The 15,743-nt window shown below is 31.4% G+C and overlaps 1 protein-coding gene across 1 annotated transcript; it reads right to left on the reverse strand.

The window, feature by feature from the left end:
• Positions 1–7,587: 7,587 nt before the first annotated feature.
• Positions 7,588–8,529, reverse strand: LOC135961162 (uncharacterized). Its single transcript, XM_065512658.1, has one exon. The coding sequence runs from the start codon at positions 8,527–8,529 to the stop codon at positions 7,588–7,590; it is 942 nt and encodes a 313-aa protein (XP_065368730.1).
• Positions 8,530–15,743: the final 7,214 nt, after the last annotated feature.

Here is a 15,743-nt window from a genome sequence, read left to right on the forward strand (position 1 = left end):
CTGTATGTTGAAATCAACTTTCAGTAGCCCCCAAATAACTTAAATACATGATTCATACATCAATATATGGGGAATTCTTCCGTCTCGGCTGATATTTAAAATCGACAAAATCGGCCCATAAATGGCTGAGATATAAGGAAAACACTGGGACAACCTCGATTTTTGCCCTTTTTTTGATCTATATCTGGATTACTAAGTCATTAATATAGACAATATGGATATCTAATGATTGATATTTCAAAGTCCATTGCAACGATGTATATAAGGCTATAGTAAGTTGGACCTACAATAGGTCAAAATATTTTTAACCCGAATTTTTTTTTTCATAAAAATATTTTTTTGTCATAAATTATTTTTCCAAAAAATAGATTTTTAAAAATTAAAAAAACAAAAAAAAAAATTTTAAATTTTAAAAAAAAAAAAAATTTAAAATAATCGAAAAAAATTTTTTTCCAAAAAATGAAAAAAACTGGAAAAAAATTTAATTTTGTTTACCTAAAAATATTTAAAATTTTGAAGTATAATTTGGTGAAGGGTATATAAGATTCGGCACAGCCGAATATAGCACTCTTACTTGTTTTATTTGTAAAATAAAATAAATAGTTTTCGGTTCCAAGTTATGGACAGTTTGAAGTTCAACAATTTACTTAACGACCGTCAGTGTGGCTTTTATAGAGAACGCTCTACGGGAAACTTGCTAGACTTTCTATAGGAAAAATTATGTCGTTCCATTCACCGTTTTGTCGAAAGTAAAGTGGTGGATCTAGATATTTCCAAGGCTTTTGATAGAGTATGACATACTGCACTCTTATCAAAACTTATTGCTTTTTGGTGTTGGTAATAACTTCTCTCGATTTATATTGAGGTTTTTTAGAGATCGCATTATACGTGTTGTTATAGATGGGATCTCATCAAACGAGATCAAGATAAATTCAATGATATCGCAAGGCTTCGTTATTTCTCATACTCTATTCTTTATTTTTATACCCTTCACCTTCGTGAGAAGGGTATATATAAGTTCGTCATTCCGTTTGTAATTTCCACAATATAATTTATCGACCCTATAAAGTATGTATATTCTGGATCATTATAGATAGTGGAGTCGATTAAGCCATGTTCGTCTGTCTGTCTGTTGAAATCAATTTTCTGAAGACCCCAGATATCTTCGGGATCCAAATCTTCAATACTTCCTATTTAAAATCAGCAAAATCGGTCCACAAATGGCTGAGATATCAGGACAAACTCGATTTTTGACCTATATCTGGATTACTAAGTCATTAATATAGACAATATGGATATATATGATATATGAATGATAGATATTTCAAAGACCTTTTGCAATGACGTATATAAGACCATAGTAAGTTGGACGTACAATGGGACGTCAAAATCGGAAAAAATATTTTTTAAACCGAATTTTTTTTTCACCAAAAGTTTTTTTCGCTAAATTATAAATGAAAATTTAAAAAAAAAATTAAAAAAACAATTCGAAAAAAAATTTTTACAAAAAATTAAAAAAAACTTTGGAAAAAAAATAAATTTTGTTTACTTAAAAATATTTAAAATTTTTATTTTGAAGTATAATTTGGTGAAGGGTATATAAGATCGGCACAGCCGAATATAGCTTTCTTACTTATTATTCTGTCAGCTATTTTGTGAGTGATGTCATAATTTTAGCACGTGAAATTTTTAAATCAAAGTTTTACTAACTTTTACTTGCTCGATCTATTCGAAATATTTTTTTATTAAGGGCTGTTTAACGATGTCGAAAGAAAAATGATTCGAACAAATTTGTATGAAAACTATACGAAAGAATTTTAAAAACTGAGTGTTTTTCATAAAAATTTTTTCGACTCATTTTTTTTTCAACATCGTGGAACAGTCAGTTCTTTTTCATTAGTTTTTCAATAAAATTATTGTTCTTTACACCTAAACTGGCAATAATGCCCTGAGGCACTCTTCACCTTTTTTCACCCGGTTCCTAAACTTAATTTGCAAATTTGTTTCTGATGGCTGTTCTGAGCATAGAGAAACATAGAGCGAAAACTCGAAAAAAACTCCAAAAAAAAATTACTCAAAAAAGTTACACATACGAGTGTTGTTTTTGTTTTCACATAGTTTTTCTACTAATACATTCTCATCACTTAGGATTCTGACAACTAAGTTAGGTCTTTGACAGGAGAGTTTCCGCTCTATGTCTATTCGCTATGGTTCTGAGTTTATTGGGTCATACTTACCCTAAAATAAATATTTGACAACTTTTTTTATCATTTTTAAGGCTGCGGGTAAATTATTAACATAGTCAATATGGATATCTATTTAAGGACCTTTCCAAAGACGTTAACGCCATAGAAATTTGGACCGATAATGGGTAAAAATAGTTTTTAAACCCGAATTTTTTTGTTCTCAAAATTTTCTTTGACCATATATATATAGGTACTTTTCAGCAAAAATATTTTCAATTAAAATTTTTTTTCAATAAAAAATTATTCATTCTTTATTTTAAAGTATACTTGATGAAGGGTATATAAGATTCGTCACATCCGAATATATGTAGATCTCTTGTTTTACAACAATTTGCATATAGGACACAAAATTTTGCCGGATTACCAAAATGTCGGGATAGTTTTTGACAAATATGTATGTAAAAATATATTATGACCCAATGTGCATAGACTAAATGCTAAATTCACATACTTATACAGTCTTAAATTAAACTAAACTAAAAAAAACTATAAAAACCTTAGTTAAAATTATAAAAAAAAATGTTAAGCCCATAGAGCAGTCATGCCCAAGCCCTATACTCTTGGTACTCTTTTGTTTTTGTAATTGCTCTTAGCTATAGGCTGTGTGTTTTGTATACTCACTAGAGCACTCTGCACTAGCAATACAAAATACACAAACAACTTTGTCTTATTATTTTTTTGTCGTTCTTCACTGAATACACGCATGTTGAAAGCAACAATACTTTCGTATGCTTTGCTGGTAAACATTGACGACTGCGATCATCCATGTAGATTTTGTTTTTGTTTATCGTATGATATTTTAAAAATGTGTGTGTTGAAACTGAGTTTTTTTTTCTTTTTTCTTTGTATGAATTGGTTTTAGCAACAACAAATATTGAATAAAAAGTAGCTTTTCTTTAAATGTATTGGTGTTTACTCTTCCATAAGGAACTTGTGGGCACCCCTGCCATAGAGACTAACAAAAAAAACATAATAATAATACTTACGCACTTGCGCACTAGCAACAACAACAAAAACATAACGAATCTCAAATGAAAGCGAAAAGAAAGAAGAAAAGAAACAATTTTTACAATAAAATTAAAAATTCACACAACACAAACTACTCAAATATTGTTATACAACAACAACAATAACTACAAGTATTCAAATATTTTTTTTATTTTTTTTGGTAAAAATAATATAAATAATTCACACAAATCATAAGACACACTAAAAAGCACACACGCATACACTCACAAACAACTATTAAAAAATAAACTTTAAAACGCATCACGCGCACTCTGAAAATTTACGACGATACGCATAAATGTTGCCTACACGAAAATTTTTATTAAATATCTGGTAGGCCCGCATACAACAACAACACACACGGTAACCAAAACTTTAAAACAACAACAACAACGAAAGTCACCAGTAGTCAAACAAAATCATTTGTAAACAGAGAGCCAAAAAACACAACAACAACATTCATACAGACATATTCATAAGATTTTTCCGTTAAAGAGTTACAATGGAGAGTGGCCAGATTAAGATCCAAAATATAAATACCCGTTATTTCTTTAAGAAACTATAATTGGAATGATTATTCTACTAGAGAAACCAAGCTTGAGGAAAAAATTTTAACAATGAGACTAAATCAAGGCAGGCAACTTGAAATGTTTATCATTTCCTAAATGATAGACATCCCTCCTTGCTTCGAGTCGGGATTGGTTAGTTGATAACTTTAGCAAGGTTGGCTACCGATTCTAAACCGATTAATGTTAATTTGGATTATTTCGGTATCGATATTTTAATGATAACGGAAATTTCATCCTGAATTTATAAAATTTACAAAAATTAAAGATATGTTGACAAAGTTGATATTTTATTATTGGATGTATGACTTAAAAATGCGGGATTTACAATAGATGACGTATCTTTTGAACGAAGGTTTTTAATTTGAATAACTTACATATGTATATGACATTTTGAAGGGTACATATCTGTCATTTATTCTCACTTAGTCACAAAGTATACAGAGGCGTCAAATTTGACAGTTCAAAAACACTAAAATCAGCTTTTTTTGAAATTGTTTCGATAGAAAGAGAAAACAAATTTGCGGTTTAATACAGACAGTTCGTTAAAACAAACAACTATATAAATAAGCACAAAACCAAACCAGTTGAAATTGTTTCGAGCGAAAGAAACAAATATATTTTTTTTGCCGTGTCGCCTCTGTATACTTTGTGACTTAGTTATTGAACATTATAGTGTAAACAACTATGTTTTTTTTTTGCTTCGAAATTAACGAATTTTGTGCCAAAAATGCGGGAAGTTTTGTTCTACTTCTTTAATTTGAAAAAAGTGCCACTGAAGCTTATTTTTTTTATTTTATTTTATTTATTTATTTAAGTCAATGGATTAAATCCTTACAGACTATTATGAAAATATATAGTATATAATTACAATGAATTTACAAAAAGTACAACAAATAATTAATCATTTAAAAAACGAATAATGTTATATTTAATTACACTTGTTTTAAGAGAAAAATCAATTAGATGATAAAGATTATTGAATTCGCAGTATAATCTCCTTATTGCATCAGCTTGGGCGTAGTTAGTTCTAACGTTTTTGACATACAGTGGCTTGAAATGACGTGACAATCGTTGAGGGACGTTGAAAGTAACATTATTTACAAGGAATTCGGAGCAGACTTCACCATTAATTATATTGATCATAAATGTTACATTAAGCATAGTTCTTCTACTGTGTAATGTAGGCAATTTTATTAACTTAAGTCTATCAATGTATGATGGAAGGTTTATTTCAGGATTCCAACGTAAACCACGTAAACAGAAGAGTAAGAATTGTTTTTGTACAGATTCTATTCGCTGAATATGAATGTTGTAATAAGGATCCCAGATAACAGAGCCATATTCCAATATAGGTCTTACTAAAGAGATGTAAAGTTGTTTTGTGATGTAGGGGTCGCTAAATTCCTTAGCCCAACGTTTTATAAATGCAAGTACACCTCTGGCTTTATTTATTGTCATAGTAATATGCGAAACAAAGTTTAATTTATGGTCTAATAAAATTCCAAGATCAAGAAAATTTTCAACAGAATCAAGCTGATAATTGCCCAAAGTATAGTTGGCTGGAATATAATTACTTCTAGAAAAGCGCATAAGTTTACATTTTTTTAAGTTTAATTCCATTAGGTTTTGACTGCACCAAAAAAAGAAATTGTTGAGATCGGATTGGAGATAAAAATGATCCACATATTGAGAGAAGCTCAAAAAGATTTTGACATCATCCGCATACATTAGAATGCTGCAAAAATTTAAAACATCCGGAAGGTCATTGATGAACAGGGAGAAGAGAATAGGACCAAGGTGGCTCCCTTGAGGTACACCAGAAGTAACCAAAATATTTTTGGAGTATTTATTATTGAATTTAACACATTGAGTTCTATCCAAAAGATACGATTTTATCCAGTTTAGGCTGCGAGATGTTAAACCCAGAAGGTCCAGCTTAATAAAAAGAAGGTTGTGATTTACTTTATCAAAAGCTTTACTAAAATCGGTATATACGGCATCAGTTTGTTTTCTTTGGACAAAGCCTTGGTTTACATGTGTTGTAAGATGAAGGACATTCGTTGTAGTAGAACAACCTTTCCGAAATCCGTGTTGACACGATGACAGAATAGATGATGATTGATGGTACATGTAATCAGTGATAAAATTCTCAAAAATCTTAGGAATTGCACTGAGTTTAGCAATGCCTCTATAATTGGAGATATCAGATTTATTACCGGATTTAAATAACGGAATAATGTAAGAAGACTTCCAAATTTTAGGAAAATAGCCATATTTAATGGATGTGTTGAACAACATTATTAATGGTTTTACCAACGATTGAGCACAATAATGTAAGATGCAGCTTGGAACACCATCAGGACCATAATTATACGAAATTTTTAGTTTATTTAAACTTTCCAATAAATCAACAGAGTCAATATACGGGAACGCTATATCACGGTTAGTGTATAATGAGTAGGGGTAACTATCAGAGACATATTGTGCATCCGAATATGTACTAGCAAAAAAATCAGCAAACATATTACATACGTTAACGTCATCGGAAGATTCACAATTGTTGAATTTCATTACAGAAGGATATCCATTTGTCTTTCTTTTAGAGTTGACAAAGTTGTAAAACGCTTTAGAGTTAAGTTTAAAATCATTTTTCATTTTAAGTAAATATTTATTATAAAGGAAATTGTTGAGAGTATTGTATTCAGCACGAGAAACTGAGTATTTACCATAATCTACGAGAGAGCCAGATTTTTTAAATTTTTTATAATATTTATTCTTTAAATTCTTTAGTTTAGTTAAATGTTTAGAATTCCAAGGAGGACCAGTGTGTTGGTAAAAACTGTGTTTTGGAGTGCATTCATCCATGAAAGAATATATTTTATTGTAAAAAATGTCAGCCATGTCATCCAAAGTTGAATTGTTTAAGTATGGGACACACAGTAAATCATTCCAATTGGTATTAGATATTAACTCATTTAATTTAACGTAATTTGTTTGTTTAAAATTATAAACTTTCTCGTGGTTTATTTGAGTTGCGGATTTATGTGCAAGAGGCAATGTAAAAACAAGTTCGAATGTGGGGTGAAATCTATCTTCCGGTAAAGTAACAGGATCTGAGCGAGAAATTACACAATTGCATGTATCGTTTACAAATGACAAATCTAATAATTTTCCAAATTCATTAAAAACGTTATTTAGTTGATAAAGGCAAATATCGAATATATTATTTAAAAAATCATCATCAAAGTTTTTAGATTTTGTTGGAATTAAGTTAGGAGCATCAGGTAACTTTGTCCAGGAAATAGAGGGCAGATTGAAATCACCAAAAACAAAAAAAGCATCATCTGTTTCAACAAGATCAGCAATCATTTTTATGGCATTTACATGTTGTTTATATACTAGTTCATTAGAATTAGGAGGTATGTATGAACAGGTGAGGTAGATTTTATTATTTTTCAGTTTTATCATTACACTAATGAATTCAATATTTTCTGAAGAGCAGGACGAAATTGATTCAGAGGCAAAATGGCATGAAACTGCAATTAAAACACAACCGCCGTTTCGATTATTTCTATTATATCTGTAGATCTGATATTTATTGCAGAGAAGTTCAGAATTGAATACGTTGTCTTTCAGCCATGTTTCAGTAAAAACAATAACATCATAAGTAAAATCATAACTATTTATAAGAAGGTTTGATATTTTAGTGTTTAAGCCTCGAACATTCTGATAAATAAAGGTTAATCGATCAATAAGTTCACAATTCAGTTTTTTGAAATGTTGGAGTTTGAATTATCATTTAATCGGTGACCAGACGGAAGTACAGCAATGTTATGTTTTCTTGGATTATCTTTAAATTCATATTCACGTACCAAAGTATTTGCAGGCCAGAAATTAGGATTTACTATTTGTTCATAAAGATCGTGGGGAACATTGAGTTTGAAAGATGTAATCCTCCTAGGTTGTGCATACGAAAATTTATATGTGGTAAAGTCAGCTTCAAAATTCAATTTTGATTTTATGTAAAAATTTATTTGTTCAACAGTAGTATCAGATGCGAAACGGGATATAAAAATTGATTTATTAGGCGGAATAATTTTTAAGCCAGTATTTGAAATTTGATTTGTAGCAGCATTTGAAGTACCAGCAATATTATCATAATTAACAAATGTAGCGGTAGTTTGCATATGTGAATATTCTGAATCCGATATAGTATTCAACATTGTAGCATAGTTTTCGGGGTTACTCGTTGATGTACTTGGTGTAATTGAATCGGAAACAACAACATTGGAAACAACAGAAGCACCAGGACTTTGAGAAGCGTTTGTTTTATTTTTGGTTCTTGATGATTTTCGGCGCTTAGGAGAAGATTGCGGTGGAGAATTTAGACAATTTAATTGTTTAAATTCTTCATATAGATTACCATAAGCTGCTATCTCACTGGACAGTGCAGATAATTTATTTTGAATATTTAGAAATGTATTTTTAGTGCTTTGATAAAAACGATAATATTCGACACCAATTTTTTGACAGGCATTGCAACACCAATGTAAACCTTTAGTTTTACACACTGCTTCAGCAACCAAACCGGTCAATCCACTGCACTTAAAATGACACATGCCATGACAAAGCCAACAAACCACCATTCTTTCATCATCACCTGATAAAGTACAGCTTTTGTTGAGACATTTAAATTTATCTGCCATAGTAATTTCTTTAAGTGTATGTCGATAATACCGATTATTGTTAAAGAATACAACGCTGACTAATGGTAGATATGGCAGCACTGATAAAATTGACAGATTATATTCAGCAGATCAAATGTTTATTTACGAAGAAATGTAATTCCAGTTGAGTGTAATTTTAATGATAATTAATAATTATTGTATATGTGTTTGTAAACAATAAAATTTATGATTTAACAATGAAAAATTAAGTATTTATAAATTATTTAAGACACAAGTGTAACATGCAACAGAATGCAATTTTATTACAGAACGAATTTAATTCACTTTAAATATTTAAACTGTTTATTATACCAAAAATAAAAATTAAAACACCAGGACTGAATATAAAGTACGTGCGTTTATGCGTGTGATACGTTGACGTATCATGGTGAATGTGTTCCATCGGTTTCAACGTGCGAGAGATGGTTTCTGTGGTTCAGAAGTGGTGATTATGACACGGAAGACAAATATCGCCTAGGACAGCCAAAAACGTTTGAAGACCAAGAATTGGATGCATTACTCCCTGAATATTGTTGTAAAACTCATCAAGAGTTTGTAAAATCATTGGGAGCTACTCAAGCCGAAATTTCAAAACGTTTGCGAGTAGCTGATTCGTCCAAAAACACACAGAGAAAACAGATTCGTGATAGCAACCGAATTCGTTGCCAATCGAATGATTCTACCTTAGTGACCGAATTTTACAGTTGTGGCTACAAAATTTTGGAAGTGGTAACAAGAGATTGGTTGCTTCAACCAAAATTCTTCTTTATCAACTGAATTTCTGTTGATAGAACCGAAAAAGTCGATGTGTGCAACCGAATCATTCGATTGACTACAAATTCGGTTGCTATCACGAATCTGTTTTCTCTGTGCAGGGACATTTCGTATCTTACGAATTGAAGTCGAGAGATCTTGAAAGATGAGTTTGCATGTCCGCAATGTTGCTTGAACGCTATAAAAGAAGATCATTTTTGCACCGAAACATTACTATCGATGAAAAATTTATCGAATATGAAGCCCGGCCAAACAGCCGAATCGACACCAAAGCCAAATATCCATGGCGCAGAGGAAATTCTCTCAATTTGGTGGGACGAAGAGGGTCCTATCTGTTATGAGCTGCTGAAATCTGACTAGACTATCACAGGGAGCCTGTACCGAACGCAATTGATTCGTTTGAAGCGAGCATTGGTCGAAAAATGCCTAGAATATGCGGGCAGACATGAAACCGTAATATTCCATCACGACAACGCTCGGTCGCATGATGCAATACCTGTTAAAAACTATTTATAATGATGTGGTTGGGAAGTATTGCCTCACCCGCTATATAATCCAGACCGTGCCCCGTCCGACTATTATTTGTTTCGATCAATGCAGAACACTCTCCCTGAGATACGCGTAACTTTGGAACAGAGTATTCGAAATTGGCTTGATTCGTTCTTCGCCTAAAAAGATAAGCAGTTCTCTCTCTCTGGGATACGCGTCACTTTGGAGCAGAGTATCCGATATTGGCTTGATACGTTCTTGGCCTCAAAAGTTGAGCAGTTATTTTGGCTCGGATTTCATATGTTGCCGGAAATATGGGGAAAAAGTCATAGTTAAAAATGGCCAAAATGTATATTGTACAATTGTTTCAAAATAAAAGTAAAAAAATTGAAAAAATTCCGTATTTTTAAGTCATACACCCAATACAAGCAACACTTTAAAAGGAATAGATCGTCAAAATCTAATAGAGTAAGGCCCTAATTGTGTAAATCACGTCACAAAGTGATATTTATATGGAAAGCAAAAACAAAATTTCAAAAATTTGAAAAATTTGTTTTTATTTTATATACAAATTCTTAACAGAACAAACGCACCAAAATTCAAGCGTTGATTTGCCTTTCATAATTTTAAAATTTTGTATATAAAACAAAAACAAATTTTTAACATTTTTGAAATTTTGATTTTGCTTTCCATATAAATATCACTTTGGTGATGTGATTTACAAAATTAGCGCCTAAAAATCCTAGAGATATAAAATTAGGGATAAGTTCATTATTAACCAAAATCCATGCTGCTCCAATTAATATAATGCTGTGCTAGATGAGTAATTTAATTAGGTCAGTTTACGAGGTAGATCGCTACATATAAGAAATCAAGTATATTCTATATGGTTCCATTTTGATCAACTAGATCAAGTCCAGATGCATCAGGTATCCAATTGAATCATATTCGTCATTCAAAATAAATATATTTAGAAATCTGTATCTCAATAAATAAAGAACCGGCCATTCATAGAGGAGGTGAAAAATGTTTACAATGAACATGTTTTTAAGAGTCTGAAGCTTTCTTAGGTGCCCCAATGAATATTCCTTTCGTGTAAAATTATACATGCCTCCCTGATCGCCAATAAATCAGCATGGCTTTATCCCGAAGACGTTTTGTGAACCTTAACCCGAAATCTCCACACCTAACACCTGCTATTTTTTAAAATTAGAGCGCAGAAGAAATTTTGGGTACCAACAGCGATAGTTGGTCTCGAATATAGAGACCAACTATTCTGGTTAAATTCGGACGACTTTTGTCTAATACTAAAACACTAAACTTGTTTAGTTTGACACTTCTTTAGGCATTGGAAATTTGATCCGAAAACTTCGAAAAACAAACTAGCACAGCTTAAGCTTGCTGTTTTTGGCAGGGTATCCTATATCAAATATAATTCCACACAAACTCGATATTGAGAATTGTCCCTCCCACTCAGATAGCTGATTATTCTTTTCTTATATAATTATGTCTTTAATCCATTAAAAGGTGTACGTTTAATAACAGCTCTTTTTGCTGAATAGTCCTAAAAATTTAACTGTACAACAAACGAAGATCATGCTACACGAAGCTGAATCATTTAATGAAATAACAGTAGAAAATAAGATCACTGGTCTCGAAAGGAGAGGAGAAGATATTTTTGGACAAAACATTGACTTTGAAGATTCTTGCTTAACAAAAGCATATGGTGAATTAGAATTATTCTTCAAAAGGACGAATTATATTGAACGATTTTGAAAATCGCTTTACTTTAAAAGTACCGTTGAAATAAAAACATCTCTTTAATCTGGTAACCTTGCCAAACAGCTGCATACTATCGAATCGTATCGGAAATGAAAGCGAGAGTATTTTTTGGTTAAAAGCATCGTTGTAAAGTTTATTTCTTTTTTTTCATATTTTGTTTGATTTTGTTGAAACTAGTTTTTGTGTGTTTGCTTCGTTTTTTGTTTGTTCTCTTTATAAGATCTTTTTTTAAGAGGGCTGTTTGAAATGAAAATAAATAAATAAGACAACGTTAAATAAACAGTTTATGATGTCAGATTTTGTAGACAGAGAGAGAGAGTTGTAGATTAGTTAACAAGAGTTTATGATCTCGTTTGTAGGAGAGTTGGGAATAGGAAATTTTTCAAAAGGATTGTATTTGTTTTCCAATTAGATTAGACTAGAATTCAAAAAAAAGCTTAATCGATTTTAAATTATACCTATCGTGGAAAAATTTATTATATGGAATGGTTAAAGGTTGATGTCAAATGAATTTGGTTTCCAAAATTTACAAGCTATTAAAAAAGTATTTTTATGCGAAGCCTGTCAGAATGAATCCTAAAATTTAAAAGCGATTAACAGCTGTGTTTTGCTGCGAAATGTTTGGTTGAAGTTTTTACATTTGTCTTTATTATTAGATACATATCTTCAATGTAGATTACCACTAACACTTTCTTCTGGTTTAGAACCGCCCACAAGAATACTGTTCTAAAAAGATACTCTACATGTGCCTCGTATCCACTGAGATCAGAGAGTGAAGTTTTTTTAAAAATAAAACAAGGAAGTCAGTCCGGCTTGAAGTTATGATTTGTGATTCCTTCCTTAAATTGAGTGAAATCTGATTAGTACAGAAATTTCACTGTAAACCTTTGTAGCATTGCAAGAAGTGACTTAATCGGATTAATACGTGAGTCTTAGGTTTTTCACATGACTTTCTTAAATAGTGAGCAATTAGTAGATTTGTCCAGTCATGTCCAAAAAGAAGTGAATTTATTCACAAATATTGATTTTATGATGGTTCTGAAAAAAATAAATCTGGGTTTTGTAACCCATTTTGTACCTATTACCTTTCCAAATATAGTCTTGTTATCATCTATGCCATGCCCAGTACATTAGCTTCAACGACAGTTTACTGAATATAATATTACCAGGTATTTTACATTATCCGGCAATGTTCAATGCAAAGTTCTCTTGCCCTCTGTCATCATGCATCTTCGGAGAAAAATACAAGTTCCATTTTGCTTGACAACTGTTAATACATCTTCGATCTGGAACCATTGATAGAGTTCGTTTATATGAACGGGGAGATGGCGCGCCACGATCATATTCAATAATATGCGCGATAGCATGACTCTGTTGCGTTACTCTCTTTGAACTGCTTAGGCTATTTTGATTATCTCATGGAATGGAAAAAGGAATTGAAGGAAACTTTCACTAGAATGTACTATAAGAGCAGAATAATCAGCTATTGGAGTGGGAGGGACAGTTCTCAAAATCATGCTTGATATAGGATACCCTGTCAAAAACAGTCAGCTTAAGCAGTGCTAGTTCTATCAGTTTGGTTTTCGCATCAAATTTCCAATGACCAACAAATTTCAAACTGCAAGTTTAGTGTTCCAGTACTAGACAAAGGTTGTCCGAATTTAACCAGAATTAGAAAATGATATGGTCTCTATAAATTAACTATCAATGTAAAACCATTTAAACGAAACTTAAACTTTTATTTAATAATAAATTGCACAGCTCAATTCCACTGAACAGATAACCTAGCGATTCGTATATCCAAGGAGAACTTATACAAAGGCAGCATATAAAATAATTTATTTATAGGAGAACCTATTATAAGGAACATCGAAAGATCTTTAACAATGATCCTCTTTCATTTTAGTGGTTCATTCATGGTAATAATAAGAGTTAATTTAAATACTGGGGATTTTATGGCAAATATATAAAGGAGAACCTATTACAAGGAACTTCGATTGATCATTCGCAACGATCCTCTATCCTTTTAGTGGTTCATTTATGGTAATAATAAGAGTTATGTTCCTAGTTTAAACACTAAGGGATTTTATAGCTAATATATTTGAAGAGTAAAATGGTTTTTATGTCTGGGTAATTCTTATGTGACATCGTGTAAAACAAACTCTAGGAACCCGAGGCATTTAATAATATCCTACAACACAGTGTAGTGGATAATAATATTAATTGTCTCGATAATGTAGAGAAGACATTTAGTAAATCTATAATCCTACAGTTTGAAGTTTCTGACTCCAAAAAAACAACGTGTTAAATCCATTAAATGGAGTACAATTGTCCTAAAAATTGGACTGCACAATGAACTAAGTATAGGTTAGAGGAACCCGTGAAATTCTGGAATACAAACTGTGTAAAATAAGATCACTGGCCTCGAAAATTGAGCAGAAGATAGAATGGAAATACCTATTATAAGGAACTTCGATAGATCTTCCACAATAATTCAACAATTTTCGAACTGTAAGTTGGATGGATTTGTTGTATATATTTGTTGAGACCAAATCCTTTTAGTGGTTTCTTCGTGCTAATAAGGATAGTTAGGTTTCTAATTTTAACTGTTGGACTTTTGTTTAAAATTCATTATATCTGGGGAATTATTATAGGATATCGTGCAAAACGAACTTTTGGAATCCAAAGCATTTTATAACATCTTTAAACATAATGTGGGAAGACTCATACCAGTGGAAAATGCGGTCATTGGTCTCGATAACATATAGAAGAGGTCTTTAGTCAATACATAATTCTGCAGTTTAGATAATAGTTCTTTTTTCTGATCATAATTGGAATGAAGACCATGCTACAGGAACCCGAATAATTGATTGAGATACTGAAGTACAAACTGGGAAAAATGATAGCAGTGGAAGATCACTGGTCTCGAAAATGTGAAGAAGATTGAATGGAAGAACCTATTGTAAGGAATTTCGATGGATTTTCTACAATGATCCTCGATTCTTTTAGGATACTCGCTTTAACACTGAGGATTTTTTGGCATATACAGTGAGCCTCAAAAGTGAGTATACACAAAAAATTATATGATTTTTTTTTAAGATAATGAAAATCCTAAAATTTATCTATCGATTAAAATTTAAAAGTTTCGGTTTGTTGGAGAATGGTTTGAATTATTGATTCTGTTGTGAAAAAAAAAGATTCAAGTAGGACTATAATGATTTTCATGATTTTAAAAAAATCAAAACATTCGCTGGTATTTACTCACTTTTGAGGCTCACTGTACATTAGGAGAGTGAGGTGGTAATTGAATTCTTATGGGATCTCGTGATAGAATTTGGTTACAAAAAGGGTACGGGCAATTCTGTAGTGATTTTACAGTTACTGGCCGATAAATTTGTTAGAGAACCCAACAATTTACTTACAGATTTGTTGCATATATCAATATTATTTTATAACAAATACTGTAGTCATATCGATTATCTCAAACCATACAAACATTGCATGTATACACAGAGAAAACAGATTCGTAGTGGCAACCGAATTTGTAGCCAATCGAATGATTCGGTTGCTCGCATAGAATTTTTCGGTTCTAGCAACAGAAAATCAGTTACTAGGGAAGAATTGCTGTTGAAGCAACCAAACTTTGGTTATCCCTTATACAATTTTGTAGCCACAACTGTAAAATTCGGTCACCAAGGCAGAATCATTCGATAGGCGACAAATTCGGTTGCCACTACTACGGCTACTACTACGAATCTGTTTTCTCTGTTTAGCAATCTTTCTGGTTCTTGCCTGAAAGTTACGAATATTAACGATTGTAGAGATCTTCTCATAGAAGGCTTTGCAGTTGGAAGAGCTGAAATGATAGAGTGGCATATTCCAGTAATAATCAAATAGATTTTAGTGGGGAAAACAACCAAAAATATTGAATTGTTCTCTAAAACGAATCACTAAATATAAAACAAATTAAAATCTAATATGGACTTAAATAAATAAAATATAATCAATTTAAATCCATTAAAACGAAACTACAAACTTTTATTTAATCATAAATTCCACCAATGATCAATAAATAAATGATTTGCGATCATTTAATGTCCAAAACATTGACATATAAAAAAAACTCTTAAAAATTTCTAATCAAAACT

This window comes from Calliphora vicina, chromosome 5 (assembly GCF_958450345.1).
Source record: "Calliphora vicina chromosome 5, idCalVici1.1, whole genome shotgun sequence".
In the NCBI taxonomy this organism is placed as follows: Eukaryota; Metazoa; Arthropoda; class Insecta; order Diptera; family Calliphoridae; genus Calliphora; species Calliphora vicina.